Here is an 18378-nt window from a genome sequence, read left to right on the forward strand (position 1 = left end):
GGGATCAGAAGAATTAGTCCCCGAGCTCCAGGCATCTGGAGAATACACTGGTCACTGACTCTCAAGGGCACACTGTCCCCTATGGACGTCCCCTATGATCCTTCCATTCTCTGCCCAGAATGTCTTCCCTCTGCCCCTCCATTTCCCCAAACTCCAGCCCCAGGGGCCAGCACAAGGCCACAAGTCCTTGAAAGAACCATCCAGGTAGCTTCAGCCCATACACCCCTCTCTCAGGGGCATGTGGCTGCATGCTACCTTGTTCTTGGCCTCAGCTGCCTGTGGCAGGATTGGGTGCGGTGGCGCGGGGGTACTGGTGGTGATGGATAACCAGGTGCCCCCATAGACAAAGACCCGTCTTCATTGTCAGCACTTGGCCAGAGGTATGAGGGCCCGCTCATTTAACAGTGTGCCCGCCTGGGAACTGGGATGGCTGTGCTCGGGCAGCAGGCGTCCCCAGAATCCAGTGTTCCCTCGGATGGGGGCGCAGGTGGGAAACGTGGTTGATCAAATCCATAGCTTGATTCTGGGGTGCACTTTTCTTGAGCCAAGTCTCGGCAGGCGTGGGCGCAGCTCGCAAGTCTCGTCCCGGGCCACGGGAAAGCCCCTTGCAGCGGCTGTCGGCGCAGGTGACATTCGCCGAAGTGGCTCTGCTACCCCGCCTGGAGCCTAGGAGCGGCCACCGCGCCCAGCCACTCGGGCTCCGCACTGAGCTGCTAGACTGAGGGTGGTGTCTGAGGTCGGGCGCTTCCTGCCTTTCTCTCCGCCAGGGTGCCAGGCTCGCGCGGCGGGCTCGGAGATTCCCGGGTCGCGCTGCCCCGCCCCGCCGCCCGCACCCCGCACTGTGCGCGCAGCGTCCCCGCCCCCGCCCCACCCCTGTGCCCTCGGGGGGGGCACCCCCACCGAGGCGGGAGGGTGGCCCACCGGTCCCGGTCGCCGAGTGGCGGAGGTGACGGTAACCGCCTTCCCATTTCCGCCCGGCCGGCGGCGCGGTGGGGCCAGTGCCAGCAGAGGCGCGCGGTCCTCCCTCCGCCCGCCCGCGCCGGGGGCTGGCCCTGCCTCGCCGGCGCCTTTTTCCCCCGCACCGCGGCGCCGCTTCGCCACTCGGGCACCACAGGTAGGGCAGGAGGCTGGAGTGCCTGCTGCCCGCTGCCCGTAAAATGGTCACCTCAGCTGGACAGTTCGCCCTCTTCGCGCTGGGTACGTACGCTGCCTGCTGCGCGCCCGGCGCCACCTGCCCTCCGCGACACCCCGTTTTTCCCTGTCCCCTCCATTTCTCTCTCCCGAGGGTGTTCTGCGCCCGCCTAGGAGAGGAACGGGAGACGAATGCTTCTTGAGGCTTGGTGGCTGGGAGGCAAGGGGAGTCACTCGGCTTTACTAGGGATTTGGGGAGCCCGTTCCAAAGAGGGGACCATCGAGCGCCCAGGCTTTCCCTGGAAAGGGGCCGCCCAGCAGTTGTGAGAACGCCCGCCGGGGAAGGGGGAGCGGTGTGTGAACAGGCTTGAACTTTAATCCGCCGCGGCTGGGTGCTTGTACACTTGCCCACACCTACCTGCTTACCTGGCTGCCTGCGAGCCCTTCTCCACCGGCGTCGGTAGCGCTTAGACTCGGAGAGTGCTGTCGGCGTCCCACCCTCTGACCGGACCTTGGCTACTTCCCTTTCGTACCCGTGAGCCTCAGTGACCTGCAGAGCTCACCCTCAGCAGCGGCGCCTCAGTCTTCTAACTTTGCGAGTTCTTGAGCTTTGGAGTGGGTTTTGGATTTTTGCGTGGATTAATTGTTCTTTTAGTTAACTTCCCTGGGAGAAGTGGTTTAAGTGTCAGCCGAGGCCAGGAGCGAAACCTTAGACGCAGCGTGGCCAATTTCCTTGGAGTTTGTTCTTGGAAGAGAACGAAGGATGGGGGAAGGGAGGGGAAGTTAAACCCGGCAAACCCAGGTCGGGTCTGGGGAGCTGGGGAGTTTTTCAACAGTGAGGGTCACTGCCCGGCAGGCTCTTGCCTCTCGCGGTGCCAGGTCTCTCGGGTGTTGAGATAGAGATTAACAGCCCAGGTGTCCTGGTCATGGCCGTAGCTTCCGTGAAATGAATTGTTCAGTCGCTGTCTCCTGAGTTTAGCCCTGCAAAGCAAGTTGCTCGCTACAGGATCATTTATTAGAGCCTGAGAAAAGCTGTGGAACCCTCCCCCAACCCCAAAATGCCCAGAGCCGCAGCCCCACCCAGTTCCGTGTACAGTTTCAGGGGGTTCATGGACCCGCCCGTAATCCTGCCCATGAAACGCTGATTAAGAACCGAAGCAGAAGGGGAGGCATCATCTAAAGGAAATACAGAGCAGTCGTGGAACCGGATTCCACGGCTGCTCAGAGGTGTACCCTCACCTAAAACTCACCAACTCACCAACGCAACCAACATGACTATGAGTGGCTCCCCCCAACCCGCCTTTTTCCAAGACCTGTTTACATTTTTGTATTGATGGTGGTTCTAATTTTAGATTTTTTTTTAAGCAATAAGGCATTAGGAATACAGTAGAAGCCTCCTGGATGTGGGTCCCAATTCTAATTGTGTGTGTGTGTGTGTGTGTGAATGCCAGTAGTAATAATAATAATAGCTAACACTGAGCTCTTACTCTGTGCCAGGCACTATTCTGAGTGCCGTACATATACTAACTCATTTAATTTTCCCATCAGCCTGATGAAGAAGGTATTACCATCCCCGTTTTATAGAGGAAGAAAGTGATGCACATGGCCCCATAGTTAGTATGTTAGTTGGGCCAGAATTATGAGAGTGTGGAAGGAATGCAGATGCTAAAAGTCATCTAACTGTGGTCACTCCATCTCCCAGGATTCAGACTTCTCAAGGCAAAGTTGTATGGAATACCTTGGAACTTGCTTTTGATTGGGTGTTCTTGTGGACTCCCAGGATCTCGAGATGGTCTTAGGTTTTATTCAGTGACAATTTGAAGCAAGAAATAATGAAGATAAGCAAAGCTAAAGCAGCCATGGGAATTCCCATTGTGGCGCAGCAGAAACTAATCCAACTAGCATCCATGAGGATGCACGTTCGATCCCTGGCCTTGCTCAGTGGCTTGGGTATCCCTCATTGCTGTGGCTATGGTGTAGGCCAGCAGCTGTAGGTCTAATTCCAGCCCTAGCCTGGGAACTTCCATGTGCTGTGGATGCACCCCTAAAAAAAGCAAAAAAAAAAAAAGCTGAAGCAGCTTTGTCCCATTGCTCCTGCCCCCATCATTGTATACTTGCCCATGAAATCCACATTTGTTCATCATGTAATTTTTATCTATTACCTAAGAGTTCAACTCGATCTTTGCTTCCTTATGAAAAAGATGTATAAACTTAGAAAAATTGATCAGTAACGTAAAAGCTGGCTCATACAGTTCCAAAATATGAGTAATTGAAAAAAAAGTAGAAGAAAAAGGAGGCAGGGGTAATTTACACTAATATAAAAGCCATTAGTTCTGTGCATTAACTACAACTTCTGCCTCCCATCTCATTTTCTGCTAGATTACTAAATACTCATCAATGCCCCATGCATCTTTAGTCTGCACATTTCCTCCAGAGCTGCTTTCCTCTCTAAGTTTTCTTAAATTAGCTGAAGGCAGTTCCAGGCAAATCAGCCAGTATTCCATCACTAGTCAAGGTCTGGAAAACTGGGATCTTTCCCCTTCTTCCCCACCCCTGTGGGGACAGTCTGAGGAGGAACTGTTAGGAGTCTCCGTTGATTCTCCCGATTACTTGATTGATGTTTTGGCGGAGAGAGTGTGGAGACTGTTACTTAAATGGTAACACTGAGAAGGAAATCCAGGTTCCTGTGGCGGCTGCCCTCCCATGTCAGGTTTACGTCACTGGCGGGGCAAACCTCGCAGGGGCTTGGCAACTCCAGTCCCATGTCCTCCCTGACGTGTAAGCCAGGGCAAGTTACTTAGCTATTCTGGGCCTTGTTTTGCTCATCTGGAAAATGGTGGTGTTAATATAATTATTGAATATAATTAATGAACCCGGAATGGTGCCTGGCACATAGGAAGAGCTTAATGAATCGATCTTGGTGCCCTCCTTATTGTCTTTGTCACTTTGAACCTCATAGGATTCCAGCTATCATTGCAGGTTAGATCTTTGTAACTAAGAGAAGTTGTCTTATTTGTCTCATCTCCCAGCTCCCTGCCCTTTCTAAGATAAAAACTGCCACCTAAACTAAACATATGTAGTGATTTTTGTGAGTGTCGCTCGGCAGATGAAAAATTCAAGAAAGTTTGGGAGTTCTTTTGGACTTGGTGAATTCTCTCATTTTTGATGCAAAACATTTGCATTTCCTCCTTATTGTTCGGTGGTCAGTTGTTTATTGAAGTCAGCACCACGTTCCGGTTTTCTTTATCTATAAAGTGGGGATGATAAAACTGTACCCGTCTTAGAGGTGGTGATGAGAATCATACGAGAGGGTAAATGTGGAAGCTGTTTATAAACTTTAAAAATAAAGAGCTACACACAAAATGACATGGATCGTACAATACAGAAATGCGTTTTATAATCCAGAAATAAACATTATGATTTTTATGGCCGTGCACAGAAGTAGGGCTGGATGTAAACTGAAAGAAGGACGTTCTAGGACATGAAATGTCATAAGGGCTGTGGTGAGAGAGGAAACAGGTCAGCTTCCCTGGGGATTCTGGGCGGAGGGACCAGTAGGGGGCATGAAGTAAGACTGTTCTCTTTTCCATGACATGGAAATGATGTCTTTCAGAATGAACCGGGGAGGTTTGCCCAGGACACATGTTTTCCTTATTGGACAGCCATAATTAGGGAAAGTTGACTTCGAATAAGGGCTGTAAAGGTGTATATGGAAGGCTTGGAGGCTAAGTTTCCTGTATTTGCTTTTCCAAAATTTGGTTTCTTAGGATAAAGGGATCTTTTCTGTAAATATTCAGTGTCCCCTGCAAAGGAGACCTTTTTATAGGAGTAAATGATGCTTCTTGTTCCCATGGTAACACGTATGAAAAATAAATGGTTTTTCCATTAGACCTATCTCTAAGGGCCTTTTGAAAGTATGTTTTGAACAAGATCCTGCTCTTTGGGCTGCCGACGAAAAGGAACGGGTATTGGGAAGAGGAGGTTGTGTCAACCGAACTATAACTGGCCTGACACACTGAATTGGGCATCTTGTGCTTCATTTCACACTCAGAAGCTCTGTAGTCTTTTCCCCAGCAGTGCCTTTAAATCACAACCACCCAGAGGGCTTGGTAAACCAGATGGCTGGGCAGGTGGGAGAGTTCTCAGGTATGGTTTATGCTGCTGGTGACAGGGGAGAGGAAAGGAACCCTGACACCCACCACTCCACAACCGCTGTTAGGGAAGCTTCTGGCTTAATCAGTTGCCTTTTGTCTAAGGTACATTCTGATGTTTAGAAATACCACTAAACCACCATTATTAAAGGCGCTTCCACGGCCTTATTGACCAGACAGAAGCCGTGCTGAGAACTCTTAACTGTCCTAAGTGGTCTTATACTTTTCCCATGAAAAATGTAATGATCCTATGTTATTAAACTTAAGCTGACCTACACTAATCATGTCATGCTTTCTTTTCTATGGTTTACCAAAAAATGACCAGAGTTTTGCTGTCATTTCAAACATTTTTAATCACCTCATTTTAAAGTCTGAACGTAATTCTGTGCTAAAGTTGGTATGTTTCAGATAGCATCTTAGAGGACTTAGGGTACTTTCATGGTGACTTTTGATTTTTTTTCTCTATGAAATGTCAAGTATAAAAAATCTTTTGTAGGAAGTTCCTGTTGTGGCTCAGTGGCTAAAGAATCCGACTAGGAACCATGAGGTTAAGAGTTCGGTCCCTGGCTTCGCTCAGTGGGTTAAGGATCCAGTGTTATCATGAGCTGTGGTGTGGTTTGGATCTGGCATTGCTGTGGCTGTGGCATAGGCCGGCGGCTGCAGCTCTGACTAGACCCCTAGCCTGGGAACCTCCATATACCTCGGGTGTGGCCCTAGAAAAGACAGAAGAAAAGGACAAGAGTCTTTTGTAGAATCAGGAAAACCAGAAATCTAGACTACCCGAACCATCTCTTCATGTCAAGCACAAGGCACGTCCCCTTTAAACCAACTCTAAAAATCTGGGTAAATTCTTTTGAAGTATCATGAATTAGTAATATTAAATGTTACTTAAATAGTTATTACCTGGACTTAGAAAAAGTTGGAAGTGTACTGAAATGGAATTTTATGTCTCTGCTACTACTTTTCTTTCTCTTAAGTCAGAGGAAATAGCTTTTTTTCTTTTTTACTTTCCTAATCAAGTGTATTGTTACTTTTGCCTTTATTTTTTGTTGTCCCCTTACCTTGAAAAGCTTTCAGGTTTCCCACCTTAGTGTTTGCACTTTTTTTTTTTTTTTTTTTTTGCATTTCAGAGTCACCCCTGCAGTATGTGGAAGTTCCCAGGCTAGGGGTCGAATTGGAGCTGCAACTGCCAGCCTGTTGCTGGCCTCTGCCACAGCCACAGCAACACAGAATCCAAGCCACATCTGCAAGAGCCACATCTGTGACCTATACCACAGCGCACGGCAGTCCTGGAGCCTTAACCCTCTGAGCGAGGCCAGAGATTGAAAGAGTTCTTATGGATACTAGTCAGATTTGTTTCTGCTGAGCCATAATGGGAGCTCCACAAGAGACATTCTTATACATAAATGTTTGGCATGGAGTTCCCGTTGTGGCTCAGCAGGTTAAGAACCCGACTAGTGTCCATGAGGATTTGAGTTCGATCCCTGGCCTTGCCCAGTGTGTTAAGGATCCAGCCTTTCCGTGAGCTGTGGCATAGGCCAGCAGCTGCAACTCCAATTCGACCCCTAATCCAGGAACTTCCGTATGCCACAGTTGTGGGCATAAAATAAGAAAAAATATAAAACGTTAAAAAATGTTTGGCACATCTTTGATTATTTAGGATCATTTTCTAGAAATTGGCCTTTTTTCCCACTAGCAGTATATGAATGCTCACTTTCTGGACTCTTCCACAATCAGAAATTAGTTTTAACATTTGCCAAGTTGATTGGAGAAAAAAAAAAATCTCAATCCAGTTTCATATTTAATATTTCTTAGGGTGAGTAAATTTGTTTGTAGGTCATTTGTCATCTAACATATAAGCAATAACAATTTGCACCTTAACCTTTTCAAAACTTTTTCTTATTGATTGATCATCCTTTCTTGGAGCTTTATAACACACTTGATATAAACAGTTTATTAATACTTGACAAGTATTCCCCCATTTATTGTTTGTCTTTTACTGTTTTTTTTTGTTTCATTTATGGTGTTTTTGACATGCCTAGGTGTTTTATTTTTATGTGGCAGAAACTATAAATCTCCCCCTTTAAGCTTTCTACCTTTACTTGTGTAATTAGGAAAACCTTCCCTATACTAAGATGAGGCAAATATTTTTTTTCCTAATAGTATCATTGTGTTGAACTATTCCACCTATAATTTATTTTAATGTATGGTGCAAGATACAACTCATGTTTCATTTTTTTTATATGCAGCACGTCTTCTGTTATAGTTGGTTTACAACGTTGTGCCAATTTCTGCTGTAAAGCAAAGGGACTCAGTCATACATGTATATACATTCTTTTATGTTTCTTTTTTTTTTTTCAAACAGGCAACCCATTAACATTCTTAATTGTCATTTGTGGAATAATCAATCTATCAATCTATCCTTTTTACTGTGGTCGAAAATCCCATTTTTTATCGTATGCTAAATTCTTCTAAGTACTTGAATCTGCTTGTGGAATTTCAGTTTGGTGCTTTCATTTTCTATTTTTGTCTTTGTTGTGAATGTATTTATTCATCTAGTCTACAATCATTTATTGAGCACCTATTCTGTGCTGAAACTGCTTCTGAGTGTTAGGGAATCAGCCGGGAATGATCCGTGTCCTCATGGACCTTGTGTTCTAGTGGGTGAGACCTTTTCCCTTGCTTCATATTCTAATTGGTTATGGCCGATTTCTTAAAGCTTTTTTTAAAAATATATTTACAGTTGATCCCTGAACAGCATTAGGATTGGGGGGGGGGTTGACCCTCCAGATATCCACCTAGAATTTGTAGTTGGCCCTTACATCCACAATTTCCCCATAATCAAGTCTCCCCATCTTCAAACTCAATCAACCCAAGATCAGGTTGTACTGTAGTATTTACTACCAAAAATTTACATATGAATGGACCCACGTGGTTCACACTTTTTGTCGTTCAAGGATCAGTTGTATTTTGTAATGGGTTTTGTTAATTCTAATAGTCCTCCAGCTGATTCTCTTAGGTTTCCCAGGTAGAGGATTGTGTAATCTTGAACAGCAATAACTTTGCCTCTGTAATATTTTTGTCTCATTACTTTTTCTTATTGTACTGGCTACAATTTTAAGAACAACTTTTTTTTAAAAAGCAGTAAATATCCTTGTATCTTGCTTGACATACTGATAATTTTTGTAGCAGTCAAGTATGAGGCTGACTTTTCAGTTATTCATATATAATATGCACATGCATGTGACTGTGTGTGTGTATACACGTGACTATATGTGTGTGTGTGTATATACATATAAGCTTTATTGTGTTGTTAAGATATACTTCTCTTTATAACTTACTAAAAGATTTGGTATTTTGCTTGTTTTTTAAAGCAGGGGAGATAATGTGTTGGTGGTTTTTTTTTTAATGTTTTGATGATGTTTATTGACTCGATTAAATTAAAGCCATTCTTAAATTCCTGGAATGAACCTTCTTGGCTATGTAGTGTTATTCTCTGTATCTACTGGTAGATTTGATCCATTCTGAAGTATTTGCGGCCTTTTTTCTTTTTAGGTTTTGATATCAAAAAGTGTTATGTCAGCTTTACAAAATAAATTTTAAACCATTCCATCTGTTTTATGCTCTGGAGTAGCTAAAATACCATGGAACTCAAATGGTTCTTTAAAGGCTTGAAAGAAATTGTTTGTGAAACTTGTGAGCCTGATCCCTTTTAAGTGGTCAGTTCAAGTTTTCTACTTCTTGAGTCATTTTTGGTAATTATTTCCTTACAATCTATTCAATTCAGATTTTTAAAGCTTTAGCACAGATTTATAAATGATCTCCTTTTAATTAAAAATCTTTCTGTTGCATCTGGAACCTCAGTTAACATGACTTTAACAAATATGAAACAAAATAAGCACTTAGGCCCCCCAAATAAAATATATATTTAATTTGTTTTTCTTGATAATATTTTGAAGAAAAACTTCTTTTTTTTTTTTTTTTCTTTTCGCTTTTCTTTTAAATGGCTGCACCCACACCATATAGACTTTCCAGGCCAGGGATTGAATCTGAGCTGCAGCTGCAACCTATGCCACAGCTGCGGCAACACGGGATCCTTTAACCCACTGTGCTGGGCCAGGAATCAAACCCACACCTCCGCAGCAGCCCGAGCTGCCACAGTTAGATTCTTAACCCACTGCACCACAGCGGGTACTCCAAGAACAACTTCTTTTTAACCATTAGCCAAATTCAAGTCAAAATTTCATATCTGATAGTTTATTTGCAAAAATGCACGTGCCAGAGTTGTTATAGTGATGCCATTTCTGACTTGGATGCTCACGACACTGTCATTTCTAGCAGAGGCTGCTCCGTGGCTTCCTCCAGCTTTCCTTAAGCTGTAAAAAGTTTAAAAATCTCCAAATCCGCTTTGGGTCCATTAGGTCCTACTGTAGTATTTGGAGCAAGATAGGAGATTTCTATTTTTTGTCCATTTACTTTTTGATGTCGGGGGCTTGGGAGGTTGGGGGGGTGTTTTTAAGATCAGTACTTCTAGGTAAAAATGTTGGGTTCTTACAAAGAGACCATGTCTTCATCTTGGATTTTAGGCCTTTAATCTGTGTTTGAATAAGGTTGGTAAACAATTCTCCTGGGTGTTTGAAGGACAGATATACCTTTACTGCTCTTTCGTCATTTCTTTCCAGGGCTGAGGCACCCTCTGGGTAATTACTGTACTTCCAAGAGAGACGGGAGATTAACCGGCTAAATGGTACGGGTAATGCGGTGACACAAAAGCAGCCGAAGCTGATAAAACAAGAGGTTTGCAATTACACACTCTGCTCCCCTCCCACTGCGAGGCCTTGGCAACCAACAAGGAAAACACACACTTGGGATACTTTTCTTGGTTGAAAGAAACCGCATAAGACCTGTAGCTTTCACCCCTTGGCCGTGGCGCTGAGGAATTGGCATGTGCATTCTGGAGGGACATACCTGGTCACTTTGTCCCCAAGCTCAGCTGGAAACTCTGGGCTCGGGCACCTCACACCTGGGGCGGCTTTCTGGGTTACCACGTTGGCACTGAAGGGGCACATCAAGGGGCCGGTTAGCACACGGTACACACTCCCTGCCAGCAAATTTGAACAATGACAGGTGTTTTTTTGCACAGAGCAGACCTTGGGTGTTATAATTAGGGTTTCAGGGGATGAATCATAGGTCCCTGAACTGGAATGAATGCAAGCCCAGGGCCTGAGCATTTTTTAAAGGGAGGTGAGGTACAGTCATAAATCACAGAGATGGGGAATCCTTCTGGATCTGAACTCTCCCTTAAACCTCATCAACCACTCCCTTGCCCCTGCCCCCACAAAAAAACACACCTTTTGTGCTGGCCCCAGTGCAGGCCCCTGAGTGTTACCAGGACACACACACCCTCCGGTCACACCTCCCCGAGTGGGCCACTCAGGGTACACTCCTCTGCCAGCCTTGGCTAAATCCCATTCATCCTTTTCCCACAGGGAAATAGGAATCAGAATCCACAAACAGAAGAATCTAGAAAACACCCTCAAGCTCGGCTCACCAGAGGCATCCTCATACGAGGTTTAACAGCCAGGGATCTTCCCAGATGTCTGTGTGTGTATGGTTACAGATATTTGCACATTCACTCGATTTCCCTCAAAAATGGCCTGTGGTGTTTTAGAATCTGCTTTTCGCTTACAGCATATTGGGAAAATATTTCTGTGGCAAAGAAACAAATATATCTATCGATCTATTCTTAATGACTAACCCCCTCCATTATGCAGCTCTGCCATTGTGTATTTATTCATCCCCTGTTGATAGAGATGTAGGTTGTTTCAACCTTTTACTTACTTATTTATTTATTTACTTTTCAGGGCCACACCTGCTGCATGTGGAAGTTCCCAGGCTAGGGGTGGCATTGGAGCTACAGTTGCAGCAACCGGGGATCCGTGCCACATCCTCGACCTACACTACACCACAGCTCACGGCAACGGCATGTCCTTAACCCACTGAGCAAGGCCAGGGATCGAACCCATATCCTCATGGATACTAGTCAGGCTTGTTACCACTGAGCCACCAGGGGAACTTCTGGTTGTTTCAAATTTTTCAATGTTCAAACCTGAAATGAATATGTTTACAGCTAAATTATTACCAGCATCATTGAATTATTTTCCACAGTCAAATGTATTACTAGGTGACCTCTTAAAATGTTCTGACAATCTGCCCTCTAGAAAAGCTAGAGAGATGTATCCTTCCATCCAGGCATGAGTGCCTATTTATCAGCAAACTTGCCTACAATGAACATTATTATTTTCTAGACTTTGTTAATCATGAGGGCAAAATGGTATCTCCTTGTTTTAATTTGTATTTCTTTGGTTAAAACCAAAGTTTGGCACCATTGAGTCCTTTTTCATGTTTGAGTATTTGAATTTATTTTCTTGAGACTCACCCATTCCTATCCTTAGATCATGTTTGGGGTTGGCAAATTATTTTCTCACTGATTCGGGAGCACTTTTTTAAAAGATATATTAAATATTTTCTTTATTTTGTCATTTTGCTATTTAAACTTACGTGTGCTGTGTTTGAGTTACGGAAGTATGCTTTTGTTTTTAACTTTTAAGGACTTAAAATCTGTGCATCACGTCTTTGATTTCTGCTTTCACCTTACGGTGGGAAGGGATTTGCTATGATCCATCGATCGCTCGTTTCCCCTTGTATTTTTATGTTGTTACTTTGGGGGTTGAAATTTCACTTCTTTGGGAATGCATTTTGGTGCAAGTTGGGAGATGAGAACCTAACTTGCTTTTTTTGTCAGAATGATCCAGTTACTTGAACACCATTTATTGAATGATCCATTCTCTGCACACTGATTTTGAATCCCGCTTTTGCCGCTTGAGTCATTCTTAGGCGTCCCTTGGGTCTTTTTGGAGTCTCTCTTCTGTTCCATTAACCCGGGGCTCACCCCGTAATGAACCATTCTTTTGGGTTAGGAACATGTCATTGCCCCAGGAAGTCGAGGTAGAAAAGTCTTGAGAAGTAGGCAAGGAGACAGTGTATTATAGTGGGTATCATTTCGCTTCTCCCTTTCATGACAAGACCTCACATCCCTCTGAGGAAGGGTCTGCTGGAGGAGGAAATGCTTGTGGAGGAGGAGGAGGAAAGGGTCCCTTTACCATGGTGGGGAGAAGGATTCCATGTTTCAACCTCTGCGGAGAAAGGATGCCTTGCCTCATCCCTCAGTGTGCTTACAGATGCTGGACACTGGGTCTCAGTGTCCTCAAAGGCATGGCCAACCTGCCTTTGCCCTCCTGTTCTGCCTGGAACTTTGTGTGTTGCAGGAATTGGGGGTCACGAGGCAGGCCTGCGTCCTCCGTGTGACATTCTGGTTAATTTAAACTGTGTATTTTCATGCCCCCTTCTCAAATGGGAGGGCTGTCCACCTGGAACCACAGACCAAACCTGGCATATCTCCCAGGATATATTAAAGGAAATAATTAAAGAATCAAGAAGGAACTTAACTAGAAAGTCATAACATAACTGGAAAGTCTATGTTAAAGCAAACACAAGTATATTAGCAAAGAGAATGCAAGACTGAACTAGCCAAATTAATTCATAGGTATAAGACTTCAAATAAATTGTGATTGATTTCCTTCAGGTTGCAGCCCAAGACTCTAGAGGAATGTGTATGAGATCCTTCTCTTTGCATTTTGGGGGTTTTAATGGAAAAGGTTGAGAAGTACTCACCCATGTGGATGACTAATTTTCAGATACTTAAAAGTGAGCAAATAGTAACTAAAACAAATAACTTCATCATTCTTCTGCTTGCTTTGGATATAATTTGCTTTTTTTTTTCTTTTTATGGCTGTGCTTGCGGCATATGGAATTTTCTGGGCCAGGAGTTAAATCAAAGCTGCAGCTGCAGACTATGTCACAGCCATAGCAATACTGGATCTGAGCCGCATCTGTAACTATGCTGCAGCTTGTGGCAACAACAGATCCTTAACCCACTGAGTGAGGCCAGGGATCAAACCCACATCCTCACAGAGACAATGTTGGGTCCTTAACCTGCTGAGCCACACTGGGAACTCCTTGCTTTTCTTTTTCTAAGTTTTCCTAAGGTAAAAACTTAATTTTTGATTTTAGATCTTTCTTCTTTTTTAATCTATTCAGTCAATGATGTAAATTTTCCTCTAGGCACTGCTTTCACTACACCTCGCAAATTTTCATTTTTAGTTACTTCATTTTTCCATTTTTATTTACTTCAAAATACTTTTTGACTTCTCTTGAGCTTTCTTCTTTGATTCATGTGTTTAGAAGTGTGTTGTTTAATTTCCACTATGTGGGGATTTTCCAGCTATATTTCTGTCATTGATTTCTAGTTTAACTCTTTCATTGTCTGAGAGCAGACATTGTGTGATTTCTATCCTTTTAAATGTGTTAAGGCGTGTTTTATGGCCTAGACTGTGGTCTATCTTGCTGAATGTTCTTTTTTTTTTTTTTTTTGTCTTTTTGCCATTTCTTGGGCCGCTCTCACAGCATATGGGAGGTTCCCAGGCTAGGGGTCGAATTGGTGCTGTAGCCATTGGCCTACGCCAGAGCCACAGCAACGCGGGATCCAAGCTGCGTCTGTGACCTACACCACAGCTCACAGCAACGCTGGATTGTTAACCCACTGAGCAAGACCAGGGATCGAACCCGCAACCTCATGGTTCCTAGTCGGATTCGTTAACCACTGCGCCACGATGGGAACTCGAATATTCTTCTGAACTTGTAAGAATGTGTTCTGCTATTGTTGGATGAAGTAGTCTATAGATGTCCATTATATCCAGTTGGTTGATGATGTTGGGAGGTGGTGTCAAGTTCAGCTTATTTTCTGCCTGCTGGATTTGGCCATATCTGAAACAGGGGTATTGAAATGTCCAGTTATAATAGAGGATTTGGCTCTTTCTTCTTGAGGTTCTATTCATTTTTGCCTCGTATATTTTGATGTTTTATTGTTAGGTGTATACAGGTTAAAGATTGTCACATAACTTTATTGTTCTTTAATGATTCAGGGTCCCCCCAGTGCCTGAAGATCCTCACTAGTAAATCCTTTGTCCCCATGCAGTTAATGCAAAATTACCATTACTACAAGTGAATGAGAAGAGCTTTCTTCCTGACTTAGGCAGAACCCTGCTCTTTTTTTTTTTTTTTTTTTTTTCCCTTTTTAGGGCCTCTCTCACAGCATATGGGAGTTCCCAGGCTAGGGTCAAATTGGAGCTGCAGCTGTTGGCCTCCACCACAGCCACAGCAATGCCAGATCCTTAACCCACTGAGCAGGGCCAGGGATCAAACCCATATCCTCATGGATTTTAGTTGGATTCATTTCTGCTGTGCCACAAGGGGAACTCCTAGAACTCTACTCTATTTTAACTTTCCTTCTGGAGAGAAAAAAACATATAAAAGGCATTATTCCAAGTTCCTGGACCAGTGCTGTTAGGATCGAGATAGTAGAACCTTCTTTAATTGAGGCCGTCCTTTCAAATAAGTTCTTATTTTGAACCCTCTGTAAGTTGTAGAAGATTTTGGCGAATGGATTGCTTATGCCCCAGTGAATCACTTGAAAGTTAGAGATTTACGCTTAGGAAAACAACATCAACTCACTATGTAATGTGAGCTTATTTTCTTGTGAAGTACCTCCCTTCCCCTGCTGTGGAACCTAGGAAAAAATAAAAAGTCCTTTCAATTACTTTGGATATTTTGGATTTTAGATAACAGGCAGGACACTTTTCTTCTAACGGCAATAACAGGAGCATTTGGAGTATCTCAGCTGTCATCCTATGTAGAATACCACTAAGTGGTCAAACAGAGGTTGTGATTTTTGTGAACTGGGCCTAACATAGTGTTTTATTCGTCATTCACCCAAGGTAGCTACTTTATTTACTTACTGTTGTGTTGTAGACCCAAAAGAGATAAATAACAAAAATCTGTCTGCTCCAAGTGAGGGATGCTGTTTATTTGTTTATGTTATTTTATACATGGGCGCTTCACTTCAGCAAACATTTAACTGTGTATGAGACCTTCTCCTGGTGATATTAATGCAAAGAGGACTGTGACCTAGCCCTTGCTCCCAGCCCCTGAATTCTTTGTAGATTGTAGCAGAAAAAAACAGGGTTTTTCACAATATGACATCAGATACAAAGTAACCACTTTGGGCTCAGCAGGAGGGTTCCTGGTATGGCAGAGCAAGGCACCCTTTGAGGAAATACGGCATCATTCAGAGCAATGTCTGGCCATCATTTAAAACAGTGTTTGGCACATGGTAATTTTTTTTTAAGATTTTTATTTTTTCTGTTATAGTTGATTTACAGTGTTCTGTTAATTTCTGCTCTACAGCAAAGTGACCCAGCTATACATATATATATTTTTTTTTTTCTCACATTATCTTCCATCATGTTCCATCACAAGTGACTAGATATAGTTCCCTGTTTCTTTTTTCTTTTTTTTTTATTTTGTCTTTTTGCTGTTTCTTTGGGCCACTTCCGCGGCATATGGAGGTTCCCAGGCTAGGGGTCAAATTGGAGCTGTAGCCACTGGCCTACGCCAGAGCCACAGCAACGTGGGATCCGAGCCGCGTCTGCAACCTACACCACAGCTCACGGCAACGCCGGATTGTTAACTCACTGAGCAAGGCCAGGGATGGAACCTGCAACCTCATGGTTCATAGTCGGATTCATTAACCACTGCGCCACGATGGGAACTCCAGTTCCCTGTTTTTTTAAATGCCTTATGTATTGCACAAATTACTTTCACCCATCTAGCAATCCTATGAGATATGAAGATTATCCCTGCTTTACAGATGAGGAAACTAATGCTCAAAAACATTAAGTGATTTGCCCAAGCTCCCATGGTCCCAAGTGGGAGAACAAGGATTTGATCCCAGGACCCTTGCCTGCTATCCATGTCATCCCACTCTTCTGCTTCTCCATGTCATCCATGGAAGACTGTGGGTCCTGAGAGCATCAGTCATGTGTGAGAATGCCATTTCGTAGTAGACATTAGGTTAAGTATAATCAGACTTTCAGACAGCTGCTCCCCTAAATATTTACTGCATTGAGAGTAGCTATGATGAAAGTAACCATCCTGCTGGCTGAAAAGAAATACTGCTACTTCCCAAAGACACAAAATGTAAAGAAACAAATGTGGCAGAGTTGTTCTTTTGGGTTTTTTTTTGGGGGGGGGGGGTGTATTTATTTACTTATTTACTTTTGCCTTCTTCAATCACAAGCTCAGATGTTCAGGAGTTCCTGTCAGGGCTCAGCGGTTAACAAATCTGACTAGCATCCATGAGGACGCGGGTTCGATCCCTGGCCTTGCTCAGTGGCTTAAAGATCCAGCGTTGCCATGAGCTGTGGTGTAGTTCACAGACATGGCTCTGATCCTGCGTTGCTATAGCTATAGCTTCAGCAAAGGCCAGAGGCTGCAGCTCCAAACTGGAGCTGAGGTTCCCCTAGCCTGAGAACCTCCATATGTTTCGGGTATGGCCCTAAGAAGCAAAAAAAAAAAAAAAAAAGAACCAACCAAGTTCAGATGTTCAGGACACAGATCATCACATAAAGTGTGTGTGACTTAATATAATTTGTTGTAACCAGGGAGCCTCTAATAGTCAACTTGGTAATGGAGGCCAGGTCCCATTTCCATCATACATTTTTAGAAAGCTTTTTGTTTTGAAGGGTGATCGCTTCCATTTTTGCAGGCAGCCTGTCCCAATGGATGACATGCCCGAAGGTCCCAGCACACGTGAACTACAGCTTCCAAGACTCTCTGCTAGGGGGCTGGCTCCGCCCTCCTCACACCCTTTCAAGCCTCCCTGGTTGGCATTTTCCCCAAATGATAGTGGAAGGTGGAAGAGTCTTTAACACATTTAGTTCCTCACAGTCCAACTAAAGATAGAATCTGTGTTTGCACATTTGCTAATAGCTGGCTTACTTTCAGACTCTTCACCCCCAACTGTTGCAATGACACGCACCCACAGCTAACACAGGCATTTCCATTGACTTGATAGAATCACCGCAGATCAGAACAAAAAGAGCATTTACTGTTTCACTTATATATAGGAACCTCCTTCATTTCTGATGGCAGCTCTTTTGATGGCCTTTGTCCCTCTGAATAGATGGTTTTGTATCTGGGTACCCAGGTGTTAGAACAGTGCCACAGCCTGGACAGTCTACAGAGGTTGAGTAAAGGTGTTTGTTTTCCTTTAGGTAAAAGCAAGGGTGTCATGGAGTTCCCATCACGGCTCAGTGGTTAACAAATCCGACTAGGAACCTGGAGGTTGCAGGTTTGATCCCTGGCCTTGCTCAGTGTGTTAAGGATCCAGTGTAGCCGTGAGCTGTGGTGTAGGTCGCAGACAAGGAGGCTGGGATCCCAAGTTGCTATGGCTCTGGTGTAGGTGGCAGCTACAGCTCCCATTAGACCCCTAGCCTGGGAACGTCCATGTGCTGCGGTAGTGGCCCTAGAAAAGGCAAAAAGACCAAAAAAAAAAAAAAAAAAGTAAGGGTGTCATATGATGGGCAATCAGTGTATCACTAACACACAAAGCAGCCATCGGGATGGACTTCTTTTATAATGAGTTAGCTCCTGGGAAAAAAAAAAATGTAACTTTGAAAAATCTGTATTTTAGGAGTTCCCTGGTGGCTCAGCAGATTAAGGCCTGCTGTGGCTTTGGTCACTGCTGTGGCTCGGGTTCAATTCCTGGCCCCGGGAACTTCTACACGCCATGGACCAAAAAAAAAAAAAAAAAAGTGCATCTTGTTCAAAGGACTTTGATAATCCGTTCATAGAACAGTCTCTCCTTAATTGGCTTGTAAGTCCAAATCGTTCACATCTCTGGTCTGCCTGAAGTAGGATGCCTCTACTGTGGTGACACCCCCCCCAAAAAATGTTGGCTAGTTGGTAATTGTGAAAAAGCCCCTCCAGCTGGCCGTGAGGGAGGAAAAGTTGATGTTTCAAGGGAGCCAGGAAACGAAGCTCTCTCCTGCAAGTTACCCACACAGATAGTAGCCGCTTATAAAAAGTCCTGCTGTTCTTAGAGCAGAGGGCCTACTCGAATTTTCCATAGGTCTTC

General features: G+C 44.1%; 1 protein-coding gene across 2 annotated transcripts in view; it reads left to right on the top strand.

Annotated features, from left to right (window-relative positions):
- Positions 1-961: 961 nt before the first annotated feature.
- TGFA (transforming growth factor alpha) overlaps positions 962-18378 on the top strand; it is a 102983-nt gene continuing 85566 nt past the window's right edge. Inside the window, exon 1 of one of the 2 annotated variants that reach the window (XM_047781834.1) lies at positions 962-1197. In XM_047781834.1, coding sequence (XP_047637790.1) covers positions 1158-1197 — 40 coding nt within the window. In that variant the 5' untranslated portion in view covers positions 962-1157. The remainder of the gene's footprint in view (positions 1198-18378) is intronic. The other variant, XM_047781835.1, reaches the window with a different exon arrangement.

The sequence above is a fragment of the Phacochoerus africanus genome, chromosome 5 (genome assembly GCF_016906955.1).
Source record: "Phacochoerus africanus isolate WHEZ1 chromosome 5, ROS_Pafr_v1, whole genome shotgun sequence".
Classification (NCBI taxonomy): domain Eukaryota; kingdom Metazoa; phylum Chordata; class Mammalia; order Artiodactyla; family Suidae; genus Phacochoerus; species Phacochoerus africanus.